Here is a 16,403-nt window from a genome sequence, read left to right as displayed (position 1 = left end):
GAGTGTGTGATGAGTGTGAATGAGTGTGTGTGATAAGTCAGTGTGAGTGTGTGTGAATGAGTGAGCACATTCAGATCAAACAAACCTAGGCTTGTTCATTCGCTCTGATTACACTGTGTCGGTTTAATCAGCACTACACTTGTACACGGCCCAAAGTTCTCATGTTCAAGCAATGAGCCCCAAAGTGCCTCAGAGGAGTGTCGACGATCCTGGGATTCTTCAGAAGTGGGATTTAGACACATTCCTGTGGAAATTCAAAACCAATTCCGTGGATTAGCACACATTTTTATTACCGCTAAACGTGCTTACATTGTTTTGATATGCGGTCAGGAAAAAAATCTAAAGAACTTTCATACCTGTAAGCGCAGCACGCTGAGATGGCTCTTCTCTTGAGTAAATGTATGCCCTGCTGATGTAATGCAGACAAGCTTGTAAAAACCTGCCTTCCACACTCCCTGCCGCATCGCTGGAGCTGCCTGCTTTGTGCTCCCCAGTTTCAGTCACCGGCTGCAGGTCTGTGGGCCCCATTTCCCAATCTTTTGCTCAGTGCAATAGACTCTCTTCAAAAGCCTTTTAGTTGCTTTCTAACACTGCTGTTTTATTTGCAGTCATTGTGAGTGGTTCTGGGATCCCCTAAGCAAGTTCAAAGTCTGTAAAGGCAGGTTTAGAGAAATGCTATGTTGTTATTTCTTTTTAGTGCTTCCATTGGGCTTAACCATTCCTGTGGTTTTGCTCCAATAGAAGGCTATTTAGTCCTTCAACAGGCTGGCTAATGTTGATTTGCTACACAGTGGTAGACAGCTAATAAATGACAGGAATGAATGTATGAAAAAGGCCATTGACAGGCTTAGACTTACTGTCTATATTGGTCTTCCGCAATGGTCCTGGTTTCAGTTGTCAACCCGTTCCACTTTCTGAGCTGAAGAGCGAAGCCAAGTTTTAATAAACCTTTAACATCCTGGGGGGATGGAGGGATATAGGAGGGGATTACAGCTGGTGAAGCCCACAAACCAGATCTAATTTCGGGAATATAAACGTCTTTCCCCTGTAAATCAAGCCAAAGGCAGCGCCATTGTCCTGGAATGGGCTAGGGTTAAGGGGAGGAGACAGATTTATAGAGGGGGCATGTGCACAGCGAGGCGGGTAGACAAACACAACGCTCCCCAGCCTGCAGGCTGCTGAGATGAAACAGACTGCTGTTAAAAACAGGGAGGGAGAAACAAGCTCTTGTTTTATTTCTATTAAACAATAGCATGTCCAGGAACGCAGATGGCCCAAACTCAAAGCTGCTGAAAAGAAAGATGCATTAAAAAAAAAAAAGAATGACAAATGCCTTGTTATAAAGGAGTATTGGGTCATCTGCCTGCAGACAGTCAAGTTTCTGCACTGCGGAGACCTATACAAGACTGAAAGACAATGATGACCACCAGGTGGCGTTGGTGCATATATGGAGTCAGCTCTTTGCAATGCTGCTGCAGAAAAAACATTCATCTCAGGCAGGTGTAGTCCGTCAGGCATAAATGGATAGAGCCATAGACAGCACTCACAGCTAGTATCAGTCTCTGAATCACTGCGGTCCCGTATTTTCAAGGCACAACAACTGCCCCAAAGAGACAATGATCATTCCTTCATCACGACATATTCACAGAACATCATCCATGTTTGATACTTCACAGAACATGATTATCTACACAAGCATTACGTTTCACGTTGGTCTGCCAAATTCTCAACAAAAATGTAGGGCTAATCCACATACTCAGCAATGCAAACACTGAATTCAGGTAGTATGATGAGAAAGCTTTATCGATCAGATTTAGTTTGGGTCTCAGCTAAAGTCTGCAAGCGTGGCCGCTTTATTAGGAACTCCCTGGAACTCTCGAAGCGGACGTGATTCTTAAGGGAATCCCAGTTGTGAAATGGGAAGTGGGAAGACTTGGGACTAGAGTTTCCAACACAGGAATTGTTTCATAGAGCAGCTGACACTGGCCAGTTCCACTCTGCAGGTTAAAGGTTGTGTAAGGACCTCATAAAACAGCAGCTGCTGGCGTCCAGTGTGGTGCCATAAATTTAGCAGGGGTGTTGAAGACCCCTGTAGAGACATATGGTGTGGACACCGCGTGGACCCTGCGCTGGGATTATCCTCAGTCTACAATAACAGACTCGGCGATGCCTGCTCCTTCTGTCAGTGTGACTCCGATCTGAGTTGGGGGCTGGGGGGCTGGGGGCTCAGGGGATAACCTTTGAGGTGTGACGCCTTTTCACTCCAGTAAGCAAGGTCACTGTGATCCAGTGACCAGTCACAGGCTACCATACTGAAACTGTCTGGGAGAAAGCTTCTATTGAAAATATATTGTATTTTCTATAAATAGTGTATTTGATTTAAAGTCTTGTTTAAAATGTGTTATAAATTAAATTTTAATTTACTGTTAAAAAATCCGATACGACCATTGCTGGTGTGTGTGTGTGTGTGTGTGTGTGTGTGTGTGTGTGTGTGTGTGTGTGTGTGTGTGTGTGTGTGTGTGTGCAGTTTGTGGTGTGTGATGCGTCTCTATTCAGTGTTTAGTGTTCTTCACTGCAATAGTACAATAGGTCCTGTGTTTGAGTGCTGAATGAGGGCACATTACACAATGCCAGCGCAGGGGAAAGATAATCTAATCCGTGACACTGCCTGGGAGGCATGTTTTTCACACTGTGCTGCCTGTGAAGGAGCAGAAGGAAGGCAGGTGAGAAAGGAGATTCTGGACCCGCTGTAAAGATTCACACTGCCCAATTGACACCACTGCACTAGAGGTTTAAAATGGCTTCCACAAATCTTAATCTGAAGGGCAGTGTGTTAAAGGGTAAATAAGGACCTTTTTTTATTTTATTGTGTTACATGTTCCCATGTGTTGCTACAACTGTTTACGTAAGGTGTGTGCATTGTTTTTATTTTATTTTTTTATTTTTTTTAACATTTTGACCAATTTTTTAAACTTTTCAATTGCATTCCCTGCCGCAAGATGGCTTCACATGTACCCGCATGGACCTCTCAAAACTATATTTCCCATCATCCTCCTGCTCACTTGTAAATCCATCTGTTACATATGTGAGCAGGGGGGTGATGGGAAATGTAGTTCTGAGAGGTCCATTTGACCTAATCAATTTGACCTGATGCTGTATCTGCAACAAGATCACCGCTACAGAAAGAAAGGCGTGCCAGAGTGTTAAGGTGAAGTTGATGGCCTTTGTTAATAATAAAGGAACATTAAAAATATACTTCTGCAGTCCTATTGTTTTACCCATTACTGTAATTATCTAAGCTACAAGAAAACATTTTAAAACCAATGTCTTACCTAGTTCTCTCAGCATTGTCACTGATCCCCCCCTTTCTTGTGTAACGTTGGGTCACCCAAGATTAAGGCTAATTGGGTTATGTGAAAGATGTGTTTTAGTGTTTGCATATCGCTTCTAATCAGGCATGCATGCTGCACATACATGCTCTAAAGCACAAGTTAAATCAAATTTAAATCCTGCAACTTAAAAAACAGAACCATCCGGTCCGAGGTTTTGAATCCTGTGATATGATCTGAAATGAAATCTGCCTTAAGTGACCGGGCTGGTTCAGCAGTGTCTTTATAAAGCAGATCCTGACCCACCCCGCCAGCAGTGACACACGAACCCTTTACCGGGCAGGAAGTTTTAAATGACTGGAATCCCTCGCTTCTACATTGTTAGGGGATGTGTCAATGGGGCGAGGAGCAGACCAAAGCGCCAGGTGCCCTGTTTTCTGTGTGTTTTATTCTCCGGAAGGTATTAAGTGTCTCCCGTGTGTGATTATTTCAGGTAGTTCTTAATCAGACACCCACTCATAGCTCTTTGACTGGGTGACTCACGTCCCTCTCAGAATGGGTGCAGGCAAAACCCCAAATTGAAGGGGTGCCTTGATTGAACACTTGGTTAAACAATGCTGTGGAGCTATGTTACAAAATAAAGAAGGGGAATAGAAAAGGACAATCTATGTTTTTTTACGGAGGGTATCTACTTCAAAGTAAGCTTTTAGGATTTGGATTTGTTGTGGGCGCTTTCGCTCTAGAACAAAGTGATTCAAACCAGAGAGCAGGCCAGCGTTCTGCATGAAGTGTATATAAATATATATGAATTAAATAAGAATCAATAGTATAGCTAATCTTAATGTGACATCATTCAAACTGCAAACTATCTGACACTTTAGATGGCTTAAAATACCTGACTGATACCTGCATTACAATATTTGAACACATCCCGTATATAGTGCTTATTTACACAACATAAATACACAGAGGGAGGTTGTTCTGCGTTTGTTTGTCTGAAATGAGTTTGTTGATCTGCAAAATAAAAATATATATATATATATATATATATATATATATATATATATATATATATATATATATATATATATATACACACACACACACACACACACACACACACACACACACACACATTATATTTTGCCCGATACTTTACAAATAATAAACATCAAAGTGTAGGGGAGAATGGGGGTGGTTGTCACACGGGTTCGCTGTCACACGGGTTCGCTGTCACACGGGTTCGTAGTCACACGGGTTCGTTGTCACAGTGCTCATAGCTATGACACTAGATGGTGCAGGCAGGTGATACTAACACTGAAATGTGTGTTCTATTGTCTGGAAGTCAACCATCTTGTAATTTGAGGTCAATTCCATCTAACATAAAGGTTAGCAGATATTTCATTATTTTTCATACCGAAAGTAAAAAATTGCATATCTTGTTATTTATGTTATAACTCTTAGTAGTACTGGAGTTTGTTTGAACTGGTGGCCATGTTTAATAGAACCAGATACTTGGCTAACTTTTGGTGTAAACCAGAAGGTTCTCCCAGTAGTACAGCGAGAATTAAATTATCATGTAAAGTCTGGTTGGGGAAGGTTGTCACATAGTTATGGGGGTTGGTTGTCACATGCAAATCATATAGGAAGAAGTCTTATATTTTTTCTTTCTACTTTTTTTACACCAAAATGTGGGCTATGCTATGTATATGTGTGTGTGTGTAAGTAAGTAACATGCTTATTAAATGGGTTTTGGTCTACCAATACCTGTGGACTAAATTTGACAGCATGGGGTTGAATGAATAACGTTAACAAACAGCTTTGATTAAATAATAATAATTTTTAAAAAAAGTTTTCAGTGAAGGAATATATAACATGTTTTATTACAGCTAAACCACCGGGCGAGACAAGACTCTATTGTGTGTGTCTGATTACAGAGAGGCATATTTTAGTGTTAAATACACAGGAAGGTCCTCCATTTATTATGAATGATGAAAGGCGTGTTTCGCTTTGGTGCCAGTCGTGTTTGCTCAACTCGCTCAGATTGCAACGAGAGGAATGAGTTAATTCCGTCAAAACTATACACGATTAAACTCACTAAATAAATAAATAAAACACTGACACAACGTGGCGATATATAAAGTCCGCCACTGCCAGTTGCTGCACAAAACAAATATTTTAAGCATCCATTTCACTTTCTCTAAACTTAAAGTCAATACAACAGAAGTACTGGCAGCCGTTTTTTTTTTTTTTTTTTACGGGATTCTTACTGGCAGTAGAATCTGCATATAGGAAAGCCCAAAAAGGCAGATGCCAGTAGATTTTCTACCGGTTCTAATTACAAAAATATGGGGAGCGTGGTACAGTGCCCTTGGCGATTACCCAGCGCTGTAAAATGCTCTAAAAATAGTTTATCCCGTCTAGCAGGGTTCTCGAATCCTGGCCATGGAGCGCCACAGGATCTTCTGGGTTTCATTCCAACTGAGCTCTCAATTACTTAACGAGATCCAGTATTTAACTACTCATTTGCATAATTAAGCTTTTTTAAAATTGTTCTCGGCTACAGAGTTCAAGTTACTAATTAAGCAAATGATCAGTTCAATTAATTGTTTAGTTAAGTCATTCACAGCTCAGTTGGAATGAAACCCAGAAGATACAAGGGGGTCTCCAGGACCGGGGTTGGGAAGCCCCCTTGATCAGCCCCTCACTGCCTGGCTGCAATTTGAATGGTGGCCTCAGATCACTGGCAAGGAGACAGTCTACCTGTATGTTAACACCTTGGACCAGACAGGACCAGTGTATTTTATTCTTACTATATTTGATTTGGTATCAAAACGTGGTTCTTTACTCTTAAATATATATATATATATATATATATATATATATATATATATATATATATATATATATATATGAACAGGGACTGTCTTTCTCTCCACCAGGAACACAAACTTAAATATGCACAACATTTCTTTTGTTCAGCTACTGACTCACAATTTACCCCCGTTCCAATCTGTCGTTTGTTGTTTATTTACTATTTTCTGTAATTTTCCTAATTTTCAATTTATCGTCTCCGTCTGTTGCGCAGTTAAAACACTCGGACGAGGCTTTGATCTTAAATTTTACGGCGCTAGTACCCGAGGCTCATGTGCTTATTGACTTCCAGACGCTGTTTAAACCCTAATCCTCGCCCTATGACAACACCCCCAGCAGAAACGGTGGGTGGGAGCAGTGTTGTGAACACAGCCCCCCCCCCCATGTTAAATTAAAAGCTTCCCTTTCTCTCGCTTTTGCTCAGAAGTTGTGGAGCGTGTGTGAGAGAGAGGGGTTTTGGAAATACAACATCTGACAGCTCGAGGACTCGATTACATTTTGGGGGGGAAAATTAATTGTTTTAATACTGGTATTTATGGACATCGATAAAACAAATGGTTTTTTTTGTTTGTTTGCTTTGTTTTCAAACTGTAAAATGTTCCAGATTGCTAAAAATTTGTCTCTTTTTTTTTTTTTTTTTTTTTTTTAATTGGATTTGGATATAAAAATAATATATATATATATATATATATATATATATATATATATATATATATATATATATATATATATATATACTGCATGTTGCATAAACTATTTATTTTAATTGATATTTTTGAAAACTTATATATATGCGTAAAAATTTTACTATCTTCACATTTTGTTATTTTTTTATTTTATTTGTTTTATCATTTTTAAACACTTGCATTAATGCCGCATGGTTTAAATTAGTTAAGTCGCGGTGGTATAATAGTTATATCATGTATTAACTGTTAAACTGCGAATGCCAAAGTACTTTTACGCACCCATAAAGAATGACATCTGTTCCAGTTAGCAGCTCTTCCGTGCGCCCAGCTCGCCGGAGCGAGTGGCTTTGCAGCGCCTTGGCACACCACTACAAACCGGACCCCGGCGTGGGTAATGAGATTGTAGTCCTAGCCACCGGAGTCGACCAGTACCTCCAGGAAATATTCCATCACCTGGCCTTTTACAGCGGAGACGATCTCATCTCCGACGAGGACTTCAAACTATTATGCTCGGTTTTGGGGTTACTCGAGCACCTGGAAGTAGAGGAGGCGGGAGGGAATGAGACGAGAGGGCTCTGCTCCGGGCTGCCCCGGGAGCTCGGCTTCAGGGAATTTCACTCCAGGCTCTGTGGATATTTCTGCCTCCGCTCTGGGGGGTCTCAAGCTGAGACTCGCCTACCTCTTGCGGCGGAGACAGAACACGTAGAGCGAGAGATTAGACTTCGCTGGCCGCGAGTGCGGCGGAGGAAGTGTGTCAGTTTTGACCTCTCCAAGGACCGACAGTCGGTCAAGAGGACATGTCAGAAATCTGGATCGATCTTGAAACTGGATAAACTGCACTTCTGCTCCGGTGAGTGTGGAGATGAAACAGGTTATTATTATTATTATTATTATTATTATTTATTATTATTATTATTATTATTAATGCATAAACATTCAGAAAACGCAATTGCCAACAACGTTGTTGAATCTCTAGCAGACCCCTTAGCAGGCTGATTTGAGTGAGGGTGCATGTTCTGTTTTTGCAGTGCGTTAGGTTAGGGTTCAAACCCGTTAACACTTTCACCCTTGCTCCCTTAAAGGGACCTCCTGGTTAGGTAAAGGTTTAATACATTGAAAGGCTCTGTATAAAAAGTGGCTCATTGATTGATTGCCTAACTGATGGATTGAGCCCCCTATTCAGTTTCATACCACCTCTTTGTTTAGGATTACAGGGACATCACAATCTGTACCCATTTGGTTTTGCACATCACAAATGCATTTAAGTCTTGCAATTTCAAGTTCAAGTTTTGATCATTTAAGGCGTTCCTGGCCTCCATCTGCATGTTCCCAGATTCTTGTTGAGGGGACTTGTAGGGAAGGTGAAAGGCATTTAGAATTCTTTGACCAGGGTTTTATTTTCTAACTGGTAGGAGGGCACTTTTATAACCCTTCCCTGTGTTGCAATTCCAGACTCCGGCCAACAGGGGGCAGTACAGTGCCGCCTGGAGATGGAGAATGCCAGCCTGCTGGAACTGGTGGAGGATCTGAGATCAGCCCTGCAGGGGAGTGACGCCCGCTGCCTGGCCTTAGAAGTAGCAGTGCGGAGAGAAAAAGCTGCAGAGCCGCATGGCACAAGCAAGCAGAAGCCAGTCGAGGTGCCAGCCTGCAGGGCGGCTCGTCACCACAAGGGAGAGTGCTGCCGGGGCACCAGGGCCCTCCTGAAAGAGCTGGAGCTGATCAGAGCCTCGCGGGACGGACAGCTCGAGGAGGCCATGAGGTTCAATCAGAGGGTGGAGGAAGAGCTGATGGCAGCCAATCAGCAGATCCAGCAGCTGGAGGAGGCGGCGTCTCGGCTGCAGTGGGAGAACGCGGAGATCAAGAGGAAGGCTGAAGATGCCAGGGCAGCTCTGGTCAACGGGCTTGAGAAAGTCAGGGAGATCCAGGAGACTGCCAGGCTGGTGCCCTGCTTGCAAGAGAGGATCCAGGAGCTGGAGGCTGAGCTGCAAAGCTACCGGTAAGCATCTGTTGCCTCTGTTCCATTTTGCAGCATTACTGCTTTTTCCTGGCTTTTATTATGTGGCCACGACCCTACAGCTCACAGACAGACAAGCAGTTTTAATAGCCAGTCTATCCCACGGCCACCGAGTGCGGACATGTGTGGATGAAAGTGCAGCCTACCTGATGAGATGTTAAACAGATGTGCTGTTTGCTTTGTTTGTGGATGTAATTAAAGACCTCATTGAGGAACCAACGGCACTGCTTTGAAGAAGAGGAGGGATGTTAATGTTGTTTTACCTGGTGAACTGTAATCAGTCTTCAGGTCTGAGGGACGGGGTCATTTGCATCATCAAACTACATAATGTTACAAAACTGCATTGTTGAGAGAGAGGGAGAGAGCGAGAGGGAGGGAGGGGAGGGAAGAATTGTCTTAAACGGATGAGGAAACGTTCAGGTCGAGTTAATTACAGAGCACTGGCCTGCTGTTATTTAAGAGATTACCATCTGGACAACGGAGGATCATTCTTCCTAGAAATCAGCCCAGACTTGAAACCCAAAGCAAAGCACAATCTAATCTTGATCTCCTAACAAGGGCAGCCGGCTTCTAATCATGTGTACATCTGTATATAGTAACTGACCTCTGCGTTGTCTGTTCCTGATAGCGGTGGGGCTGTTTCTCATACACACAGGCCCCTTTAATTAACCAGCAGCAGCATTCATCCATACTCCAGCTGATGCATGCCTATCAGCATGCTGACAGCCAGTTCCTGTTTCTAGCTCAATAACATTGTTCCAAGCCATGCCTTGTGAACAAATACGTTCTCAATGGCTTCCTCCTCTTGGAAGCCTCTTTCCCAGGGTTTGACTCGCTGACCAATTATCACTGAGCCATTGCACATCCCTTCAAATACTAAGCCTCTTTTCTCTGTGCTGGTGATACTGACCCTGTCAGGGAAGCTGTACAGTACCCTATAGATGGAACATTCTTCAGAGTGCACAGTGGCAGGGACGGGGAACAGTACCCTGGAATGATAAAGGCTCTGGAAGGAGTGAAGGTTCCCCTTTGTTACTCGAGGGGCTGCTGGCTGAATGGGCGTTTGCAGGTGGTGAGGCGGGCTGGTCTGGCTGTGGTCTCCACTGAGCAGACGCATTGCTGCTTTTCTCTGGGGCACCCGGACGACACACACAAAAGAATCCGAGGCTCTTCTTATTTTGATTCCCATTTACCCCTGTGTTAATTTGCAAGTAAAAAAACGAATGCAGTTTGCAGGTGTGGCGAGAGTGCATTAAGAGGCATTATGGGGTTTTAAATCAGCACACACACAATTGCAGTTCATTTAGAGTGTCGCTTCATGACACCGTTACAGTAGATTAGCTGCAGCACTAAACCTTCGTTGCGTTTGCACATTGTAAATGCAATTTAAGATCATTGACTACACAACATTTAAATTGCATCACTGTGGGTTTAAGCTTCTTAGAATTAGGAAATAAACTACTTGAGGAGTAAATCGACCATTTAGTGGAGTGAAAGAAATGCAGTAAAACGAACCAGTCGCTCAGAATGCAGTGCGTTGTATTCTTTAAATAAAGTATAGCTCGCTGTCACGACCCTTCTACTCGGGTGATCCACTGTTCCACTGTATATAGAACATATACAATGTAACGTGCTGGCTGACTCCCTGAGAACCAGGAGCTCCTGTCTGAACCAGACTGACCAGGCAAAAGCTGGGCGAGTGGCAACACTGTATCTCACTGCAGCCCCCCCCCCCCCCCCCCCCCCAATCTCACCCCCACAAGCTCACACTGGGGTGAAGATTGACATGTGGGCTGTGTAGCACGGCAGGAGGGACTCATTAATCCTAATTAACGAGCTTACTGTCCAATTATCAGTGCCCTTTAATAGACACAATGCCACTTTAGATCTGGGATCAGATTAACCCTTCAGATGCCCTTATACAAGTTTTGTTACAGTAAATCTGCGCAGTCATTTTTCAGTTTAGCCATTCTTATACTGTGGGTCCCTCTCGCACGCACTAGGAGGTCCTGTCTGTGTGTAAGGTGAAAGTGAAGAAGGAAAGCAGAAAGATCTAAGGACATGAAGACACAGTTAATGTTTGGTGAGATTCACAGGGGCTCTGATTGACTGATTAGCTTGATGCTGGCTTGGCTTTAAACAGCCTGGCAATAGTGGGAAAGTTCTCTCCTGGTAATTCTGTCCCAGCGGGGCACACACACCCCTCCCCTGGCCACACACAGCCTGGTTCAGGATCAACAGAGTCCCATGGGGGCGACAGTGGATTCAGGATTAACACTCCTGCCCTGCAATTTCTACTGTACACAGGCAGCATTCATTTTAAATGATTAACAGGTTCACACCCCTGCAAAGCTAGGACTAATATTCTAGTGAAATATCATGGGAGTATCTTCTATTCTATTGCAGGTTTGCTTTGGAATCATCTGCAGTGTGCCTTCCTGCATCAGGAGGTGTCTGTTTCTGCTACTCTCCCTTCATAACCCCCTCTATTTCACGCGGGGCTGTGTGCGTGGAAGGTCGATAGCCTGGCGCTCTGCAGATTGATCACGTTGCAGTTCTGTTTGTTTCTCACAGCTTCAGGGCTGAGACTCCGGACGAGCAGGTGACCTCCGCCGTGACCCTCGACCCCTGCAGCCCACCCCCCTCGCATCGACGCTCCCCCACGGGCCGAGACGAGAGCTCCCTGAGAGCGGGTGAGCCCTGCCTGTCTGTTTGTCTGTGTCCGTACGTCCATGTGTTTATCACTGTGCTGCAATGTCTTACTCGTCAATTTGGTTTTTTTTGCCACTGTGGAATGCACTCCTAATAATATGGCAATTTAATATTGCTGTTGAATTTAGTGATGAAGCCCTGAGTGTCTGTGTATTGCTGTTGTAAGGAAACTAATGTGATGTCTGTAAATGAGTGCATGCAACACCAATTGCCTTGATAGTAAGTTTCCATTAATTCATTCCAATATTCAAAAGCACATACATATAGCTCAAGCATTACCGCTAGACACAAGAATGCAGTACCTAGCTATGAACAGAAATCGGATAGTGGTCAGTGACCTAATGTTCAGGGAGGAAACTCAGGTATGGCAGTGTTCTGTCGGGAGAGGATCCCGATAGTTTTTCTCATTTGCACTCTCAAGTTCAACTTTGTTTTCCTAACAATATCTAAACACTATCATTTTCACGGTGTCTGACGTGTGAAGCCCTGTGTATCGCTGTGCCAGTCTGTCCACTTGTCTAACAGTTTCGTGGTCCCACAGGGGAGGAGCATCTCCAGCGGGCAGTGGAAGGCCGCGCTGCCTCGGACGAGGAGGAGGAGGAGAGAGGAAGCGAGGAAGGGCAGTGCTGTCTCCTGGAGGTCAAGAGGCTGCTGAACCAGCTCAGCTGCTGTGGGAGAGGGTGAGTGCCTTCGTTGTGCTTTCTGTAGGAATGCTTACTAGAGCACATTTGGAGGGAGCGGTTCACATAGCACACAGTGCCACCAGTGCCCAAATACTGCAACTGCAGTTTATTTTTGTTTTCCATACTCAAACACAAATTGTAAAACTGGAGTTTTGTATATCTATAGACTGATGCATTGCTACTGCTATTGCAAAGTATTTAATATAGAATAGAGATACAGAAATTGTACCTTGGACAGTGTCAGAGAAACACAAGACAGTTTCTGTTACCTCTAGTAACAACACAGTCCTGTATCTACACGCAAAGCAGAGGCAACAAAGCATTTGAAATGGAAGAAACCATTTAGCTCTGGATTGTTAACTGCTTCCAGGCAACAGGAGGAAACGAGACAACTGCAGCTCATTAGCCATTTGGTAGCTAATTACTGTTAATTTGTGTATCTTAAACGTTGACTCACACAGCGGTAAACAAGGACTCGTTCCAGAGAGCAGGGTTCACGCTGCACACACCTGAGGGCTGGTAAACTGACAGCCAGGGAGCACTATAGAATCGCTTCCACTAAGATATTGCTGTGGAACTTGGGAGCATTGACAGGCCCAGCTGTTTCCTTCAACAAACTGAAGCAACTTGCTGGTGAACTTCTCAAGCAGTTTTTCCCCAAGTTGCAGAAATCGAGACTGTTTAGAATTGCTTGAACTTTGAGATGAAAATGCTGTAGACGTTTCAAGAGCTTTTGGGCAACTTTGTGGGAGAGGTGACATTTTCAAGCAGTTCCACCCTGGATGCTCAGATCAAGCCTGTTCTGGTGTTGCTTAAGTTTCTAGAGGAGTTTGCCTTATGGTTTGTTTATATGGGCAATGCACACTTCCAGTAAACTACACTTGAAATTGTGACAAACCATTTGTGGCGGCCTCTGAAAAAACAGAGCTCCCGATCCACCTGCCGCTACCTGGTGAGCGCAGCTCCTTCTCAAAATGCCCTGTTTTTGTTGTTGTTTCCACAGCTGTCAAAGTAGTGCTGCACGCCAGCTGCTCATCGCCCAGGCCAGTTTCCATGGCAACGCATCGGCCTGTGTCGCCATGACATCAGAGCTCAAGGGGTGGAGTCGGCGATGCCACGCCCGTCTCGAGGATCAGGGAAGGAGTTCGGAGAGCGAGTTGGAAAAGGTGAGCGGCGAGGCCTGGAGCTGATAGACTGTGATGTTAGTGAGGCTTGTGTAATGTGACCCTGGCTTCCAGTCCTGTATTAACATCCCCCTCTCTCTCTCAGCTGCTGTGCTCGACAGGGAAGGACCTGCAGCTGCAGGAGGAGGAAGCGGAGATGCTGCGGATGGAGCTCCAGATGGTTGAGACAGAGCGCGTGCGTCTCTCTCTGCTGGAGGAGAAGCTGGCTGATGCACTGACACTGCTGCTGCAGCTGCGAGCGCAGGTAACCACTCCAAACACACGCTGCTCTTTAAAATCAGCTGATCTATTGCAATTGTGTTATACTTTTATTTCTTGATAAACTGCCTGTTTAATGCAGAATCTCTCTTGCAGAATATTTCTCGCAGGGCTCTGGGGAAGATCCTTTTGGACACACTTGATCTCTGTAGCAAAGCTGGCCATGGTAAGGTTCTAAGCCACAAGCACACACCTTCTTTTACTGGGATAAGTGACTCCCAAGTCCAGGTCCAAGCAAGCTCCGAAAGCAGTTCATTTCCAAGAGTGTCTGAGCAGTTTGTGCATGAGGTCCCATCACCTTGTCACACAGCAAGGAGGTAGCAGGTTCGACCTTAGAAGAAACAATCAGACAAACATTCATCAGCATGTTGTCTCCCAGCCATGATACAAATGCATAAGAAACATATTAGTGCAGAGAATTCAAAAACAGCATATCCAAGGAGAATCAGGATCAATCACGAGAAACGAATGAAGAAAAGAATTCTTAATTGATCTATGTATATAATATGACTAGCAGAGCTTCACGCTGGCTATCTCTTTGGTAACCCCTCGTCCTGCCTCTCTTTCTCCAGGTCCATCCCACTCCCCTGTAGTGCTCGATACCCTCTGTCAGCAGCTCCTATCCTCTGAGCTACTGGCGGCAGAACCAGCCGGGCAGGCTGGACCCGAGCAGCCGTGCAGCACCACCAACTCCCTGATCATCTCCTGCTGAGACTGAGGAGAGAGAGTGGCTATCAGCTGCAGTCCTGTGAGCCCAGAATGGGAATGGGATGTGAAACAGAGGACTGAAGATGCCAGTCTAGCACCTTCCCAGATTCCAAGTGTTGTATTATTAGACAGAAACAAATGAACTTCAGCAGATACCATTCTATTTCACTGATTATAAACTGCTGTTCAAAACCACAGTTTATTTGAAGTCGTAGGCGATGTGAAGCTCTAATTAGCTGTTTGTTTACTACAGTTCTTTAGCGGTAAATAGCCTGTCTATTATGGTGTATATATAGAAATCTATAAATGCAAAATGTCTCAATTATTTTTTAAATGTACTATATTTGTATCCATTCTCTGTACAAAGTATATATATCGTGAGCGTTAATTTTATTTTTTTATCTGAGGACATACTGCCACCTACGTGTAAGTGGATGTTACTACAGTGTATCACTCTTCATGTCCAATTGTACAGAGAGGTAGCTGGAACCCTTGGGCTTGTCTATTGTACTGATAGCTGTTCCTGTTCATTTCTGGTATTTCAGAAATTAAAAAGTGGTGAAAATATTATGTTTACATTGTTGTGTTGTAAGATGTTTCATTGTTGCAATTTAGAAATACAGAGACTAAAAATAGTCTGTAAATATGGTTACACACACACATATATATATATATAATCATTGACATTGAAACTAGTTATTTGTGAGTAGCTGGTTTCTAGGAAGCTTGCCTCTTTCAGCTAAACCTTTGTTGCTGACAAACTGGCCCATCAACAAGGCCATCGTTTGTGTAAAGTAGAGTGCCTAGGAGATTGTAAACAAGCAAGAAGTAATAATATTTTGATATGTAATATTGAACAATGCTGAAGCTGTGCACACCAGTGGTGATTAAATAAGGCTCAGACATGTGTCACATGCCTTGGCCTTGATCAGGGAACTCTGTCCTTGTGAACGGTGCAACGTTGTAATTCATAAAGCAGATGAGATCATTTTCTGTAGACTTTGCACTGGCTTCAGTTGTTTCAGGCATTTCTGAGTACAGTGTTTATTGTTTCAAATGATATGAAACAAAGACGCTGAGGCCCACTCTTTCAGTACAGTCTCATATGCACGTGTAGTTTTCTCTGCTGACCCATTGCGTCAGGGGAAAGCTAAAATGCAGCAGTCGTGGGAATAAAGAAATACATTGTTTAAGGCGAAGGCATAGCTCGGACACTGCAGTGGATTGTGTGTGACTGGCACCCTCTAGTGGCTAAACTGCATATCCTTGCTCACCATAGAATTCAATGAAAAGCGATACTCGCTGATGAAAGGAAGCTGTTGCCACATTTGAAGAAATGTTATCTTTATGCAGAAAAAAATTATAAAATAACAGAAACACCCTGTGATTTTCCTCCTGGGTGCTATCATTTGTAGCAGAGCATGCACGTTTGGGTGATGAAATGTTATATTTGAATGTGATTGTGAGACCGATTCTTCAGCAAGGTGTACAGGCTTCAATATTTGTTTGTCAGTCAGTACACGTCACCCGCCACAAGGGGCACTGTGGAGATGCCCACAACAGGTGTCAATTAAAGATGACAGAATGCAATAAGACGGTTTTGCGGGCCAGCGAAGTCCAGATCTGAAACTGGTGATGCTGGACGAACTGGGAACATAAGACTCCAGAGACGAAAGACTAAGAAATATTTATGATTTATTATTCAGATAATTTACAAGTACAGTAGTTGTGCAGTCTTGAATGGTCAGCGCTGAACATTACGACCACCGTGCTGTGGACGGCCATGCACTGGTCCGGGCAGGGTTGAGATGCATGCCTTTCCAGCGTGCAACACAAAGGACCCACAGAAACAAAGGCAAGAAGCCAACCCTCGCACTCATACTGCTGCTTTTTAAACGTTTTATTAGCCCTTACCCGGCTGTGGCTGTTACGGTGCGCATTCTTTCTCTCTGTTT

At 43.8% G+C, this 16,403-nt stretch overlaps 1 protein-coding gene and 1 long non-coding RNA gene across 2 annotated transcripts; one reads left to right on the top strand and one right to left on the bottom strand.

Moving 5' to 3' along the window:
* Window positions 1–1,291, bottom strand: LOC121300387. The gene is made up of 3 exons (XR_005947520.1): window positions 858–1,291; window positions 357–650; window positions 1–244 (listed from the first exon to the last, which is right to left on the bottom strand). It is a non-coding gene; the product is annotated as an uncharacterized LOC121300387 (long non-coding RNA).
* A 5,719-nt stretch (window positions 1,292–7,010) lies between these two features.
* Window positions 7,011–15,003, top strand: LOC121299597 (EF-hand and coiled-coil domain-containing protein 1-like). Its single transcript, XM_041227416.1, has 8 exons — window positions 7,011–7,739; window positions 8,342–8,885; window positions 11,478–11,596; window positions 12,157–12,295; window positions 13,302–13,464; window positions 13,568–13,726; window positions 13,837–13,906; window positions 14,313–15,003. Exons 1-8 carry the CDS (start codon window positions 7,178–7,180, stop codon window positions 14,450–14,452), a joined length of 1,896 nt encoding a protein of 631 aa, XP_041083350.1. The 5' UTR covers window positions 7,011–7,177; the 3' UTR covers window positions 14,453–15,003.
* Window positions 15,004–16,403: the final 1,400 nt, after the last annotated feature.

This window comes from Polyodon spathula, chromosome 25 (assembly GCF_017654505.1).
Source record: "Polyodon spathula isolate WHYD16114869_AA chromosome 25, ASM1765450v1, whole genome shotgun sequence".
NCBI lineage: Eukaryota > Metazoa > Chordata > Actinopteri > Acipenseriformes > Polyodontidae > Polyodon > Polyodon spathula.
This window is presented reverse-complemented; position numbering and strand designations above follow the sequence as displayed.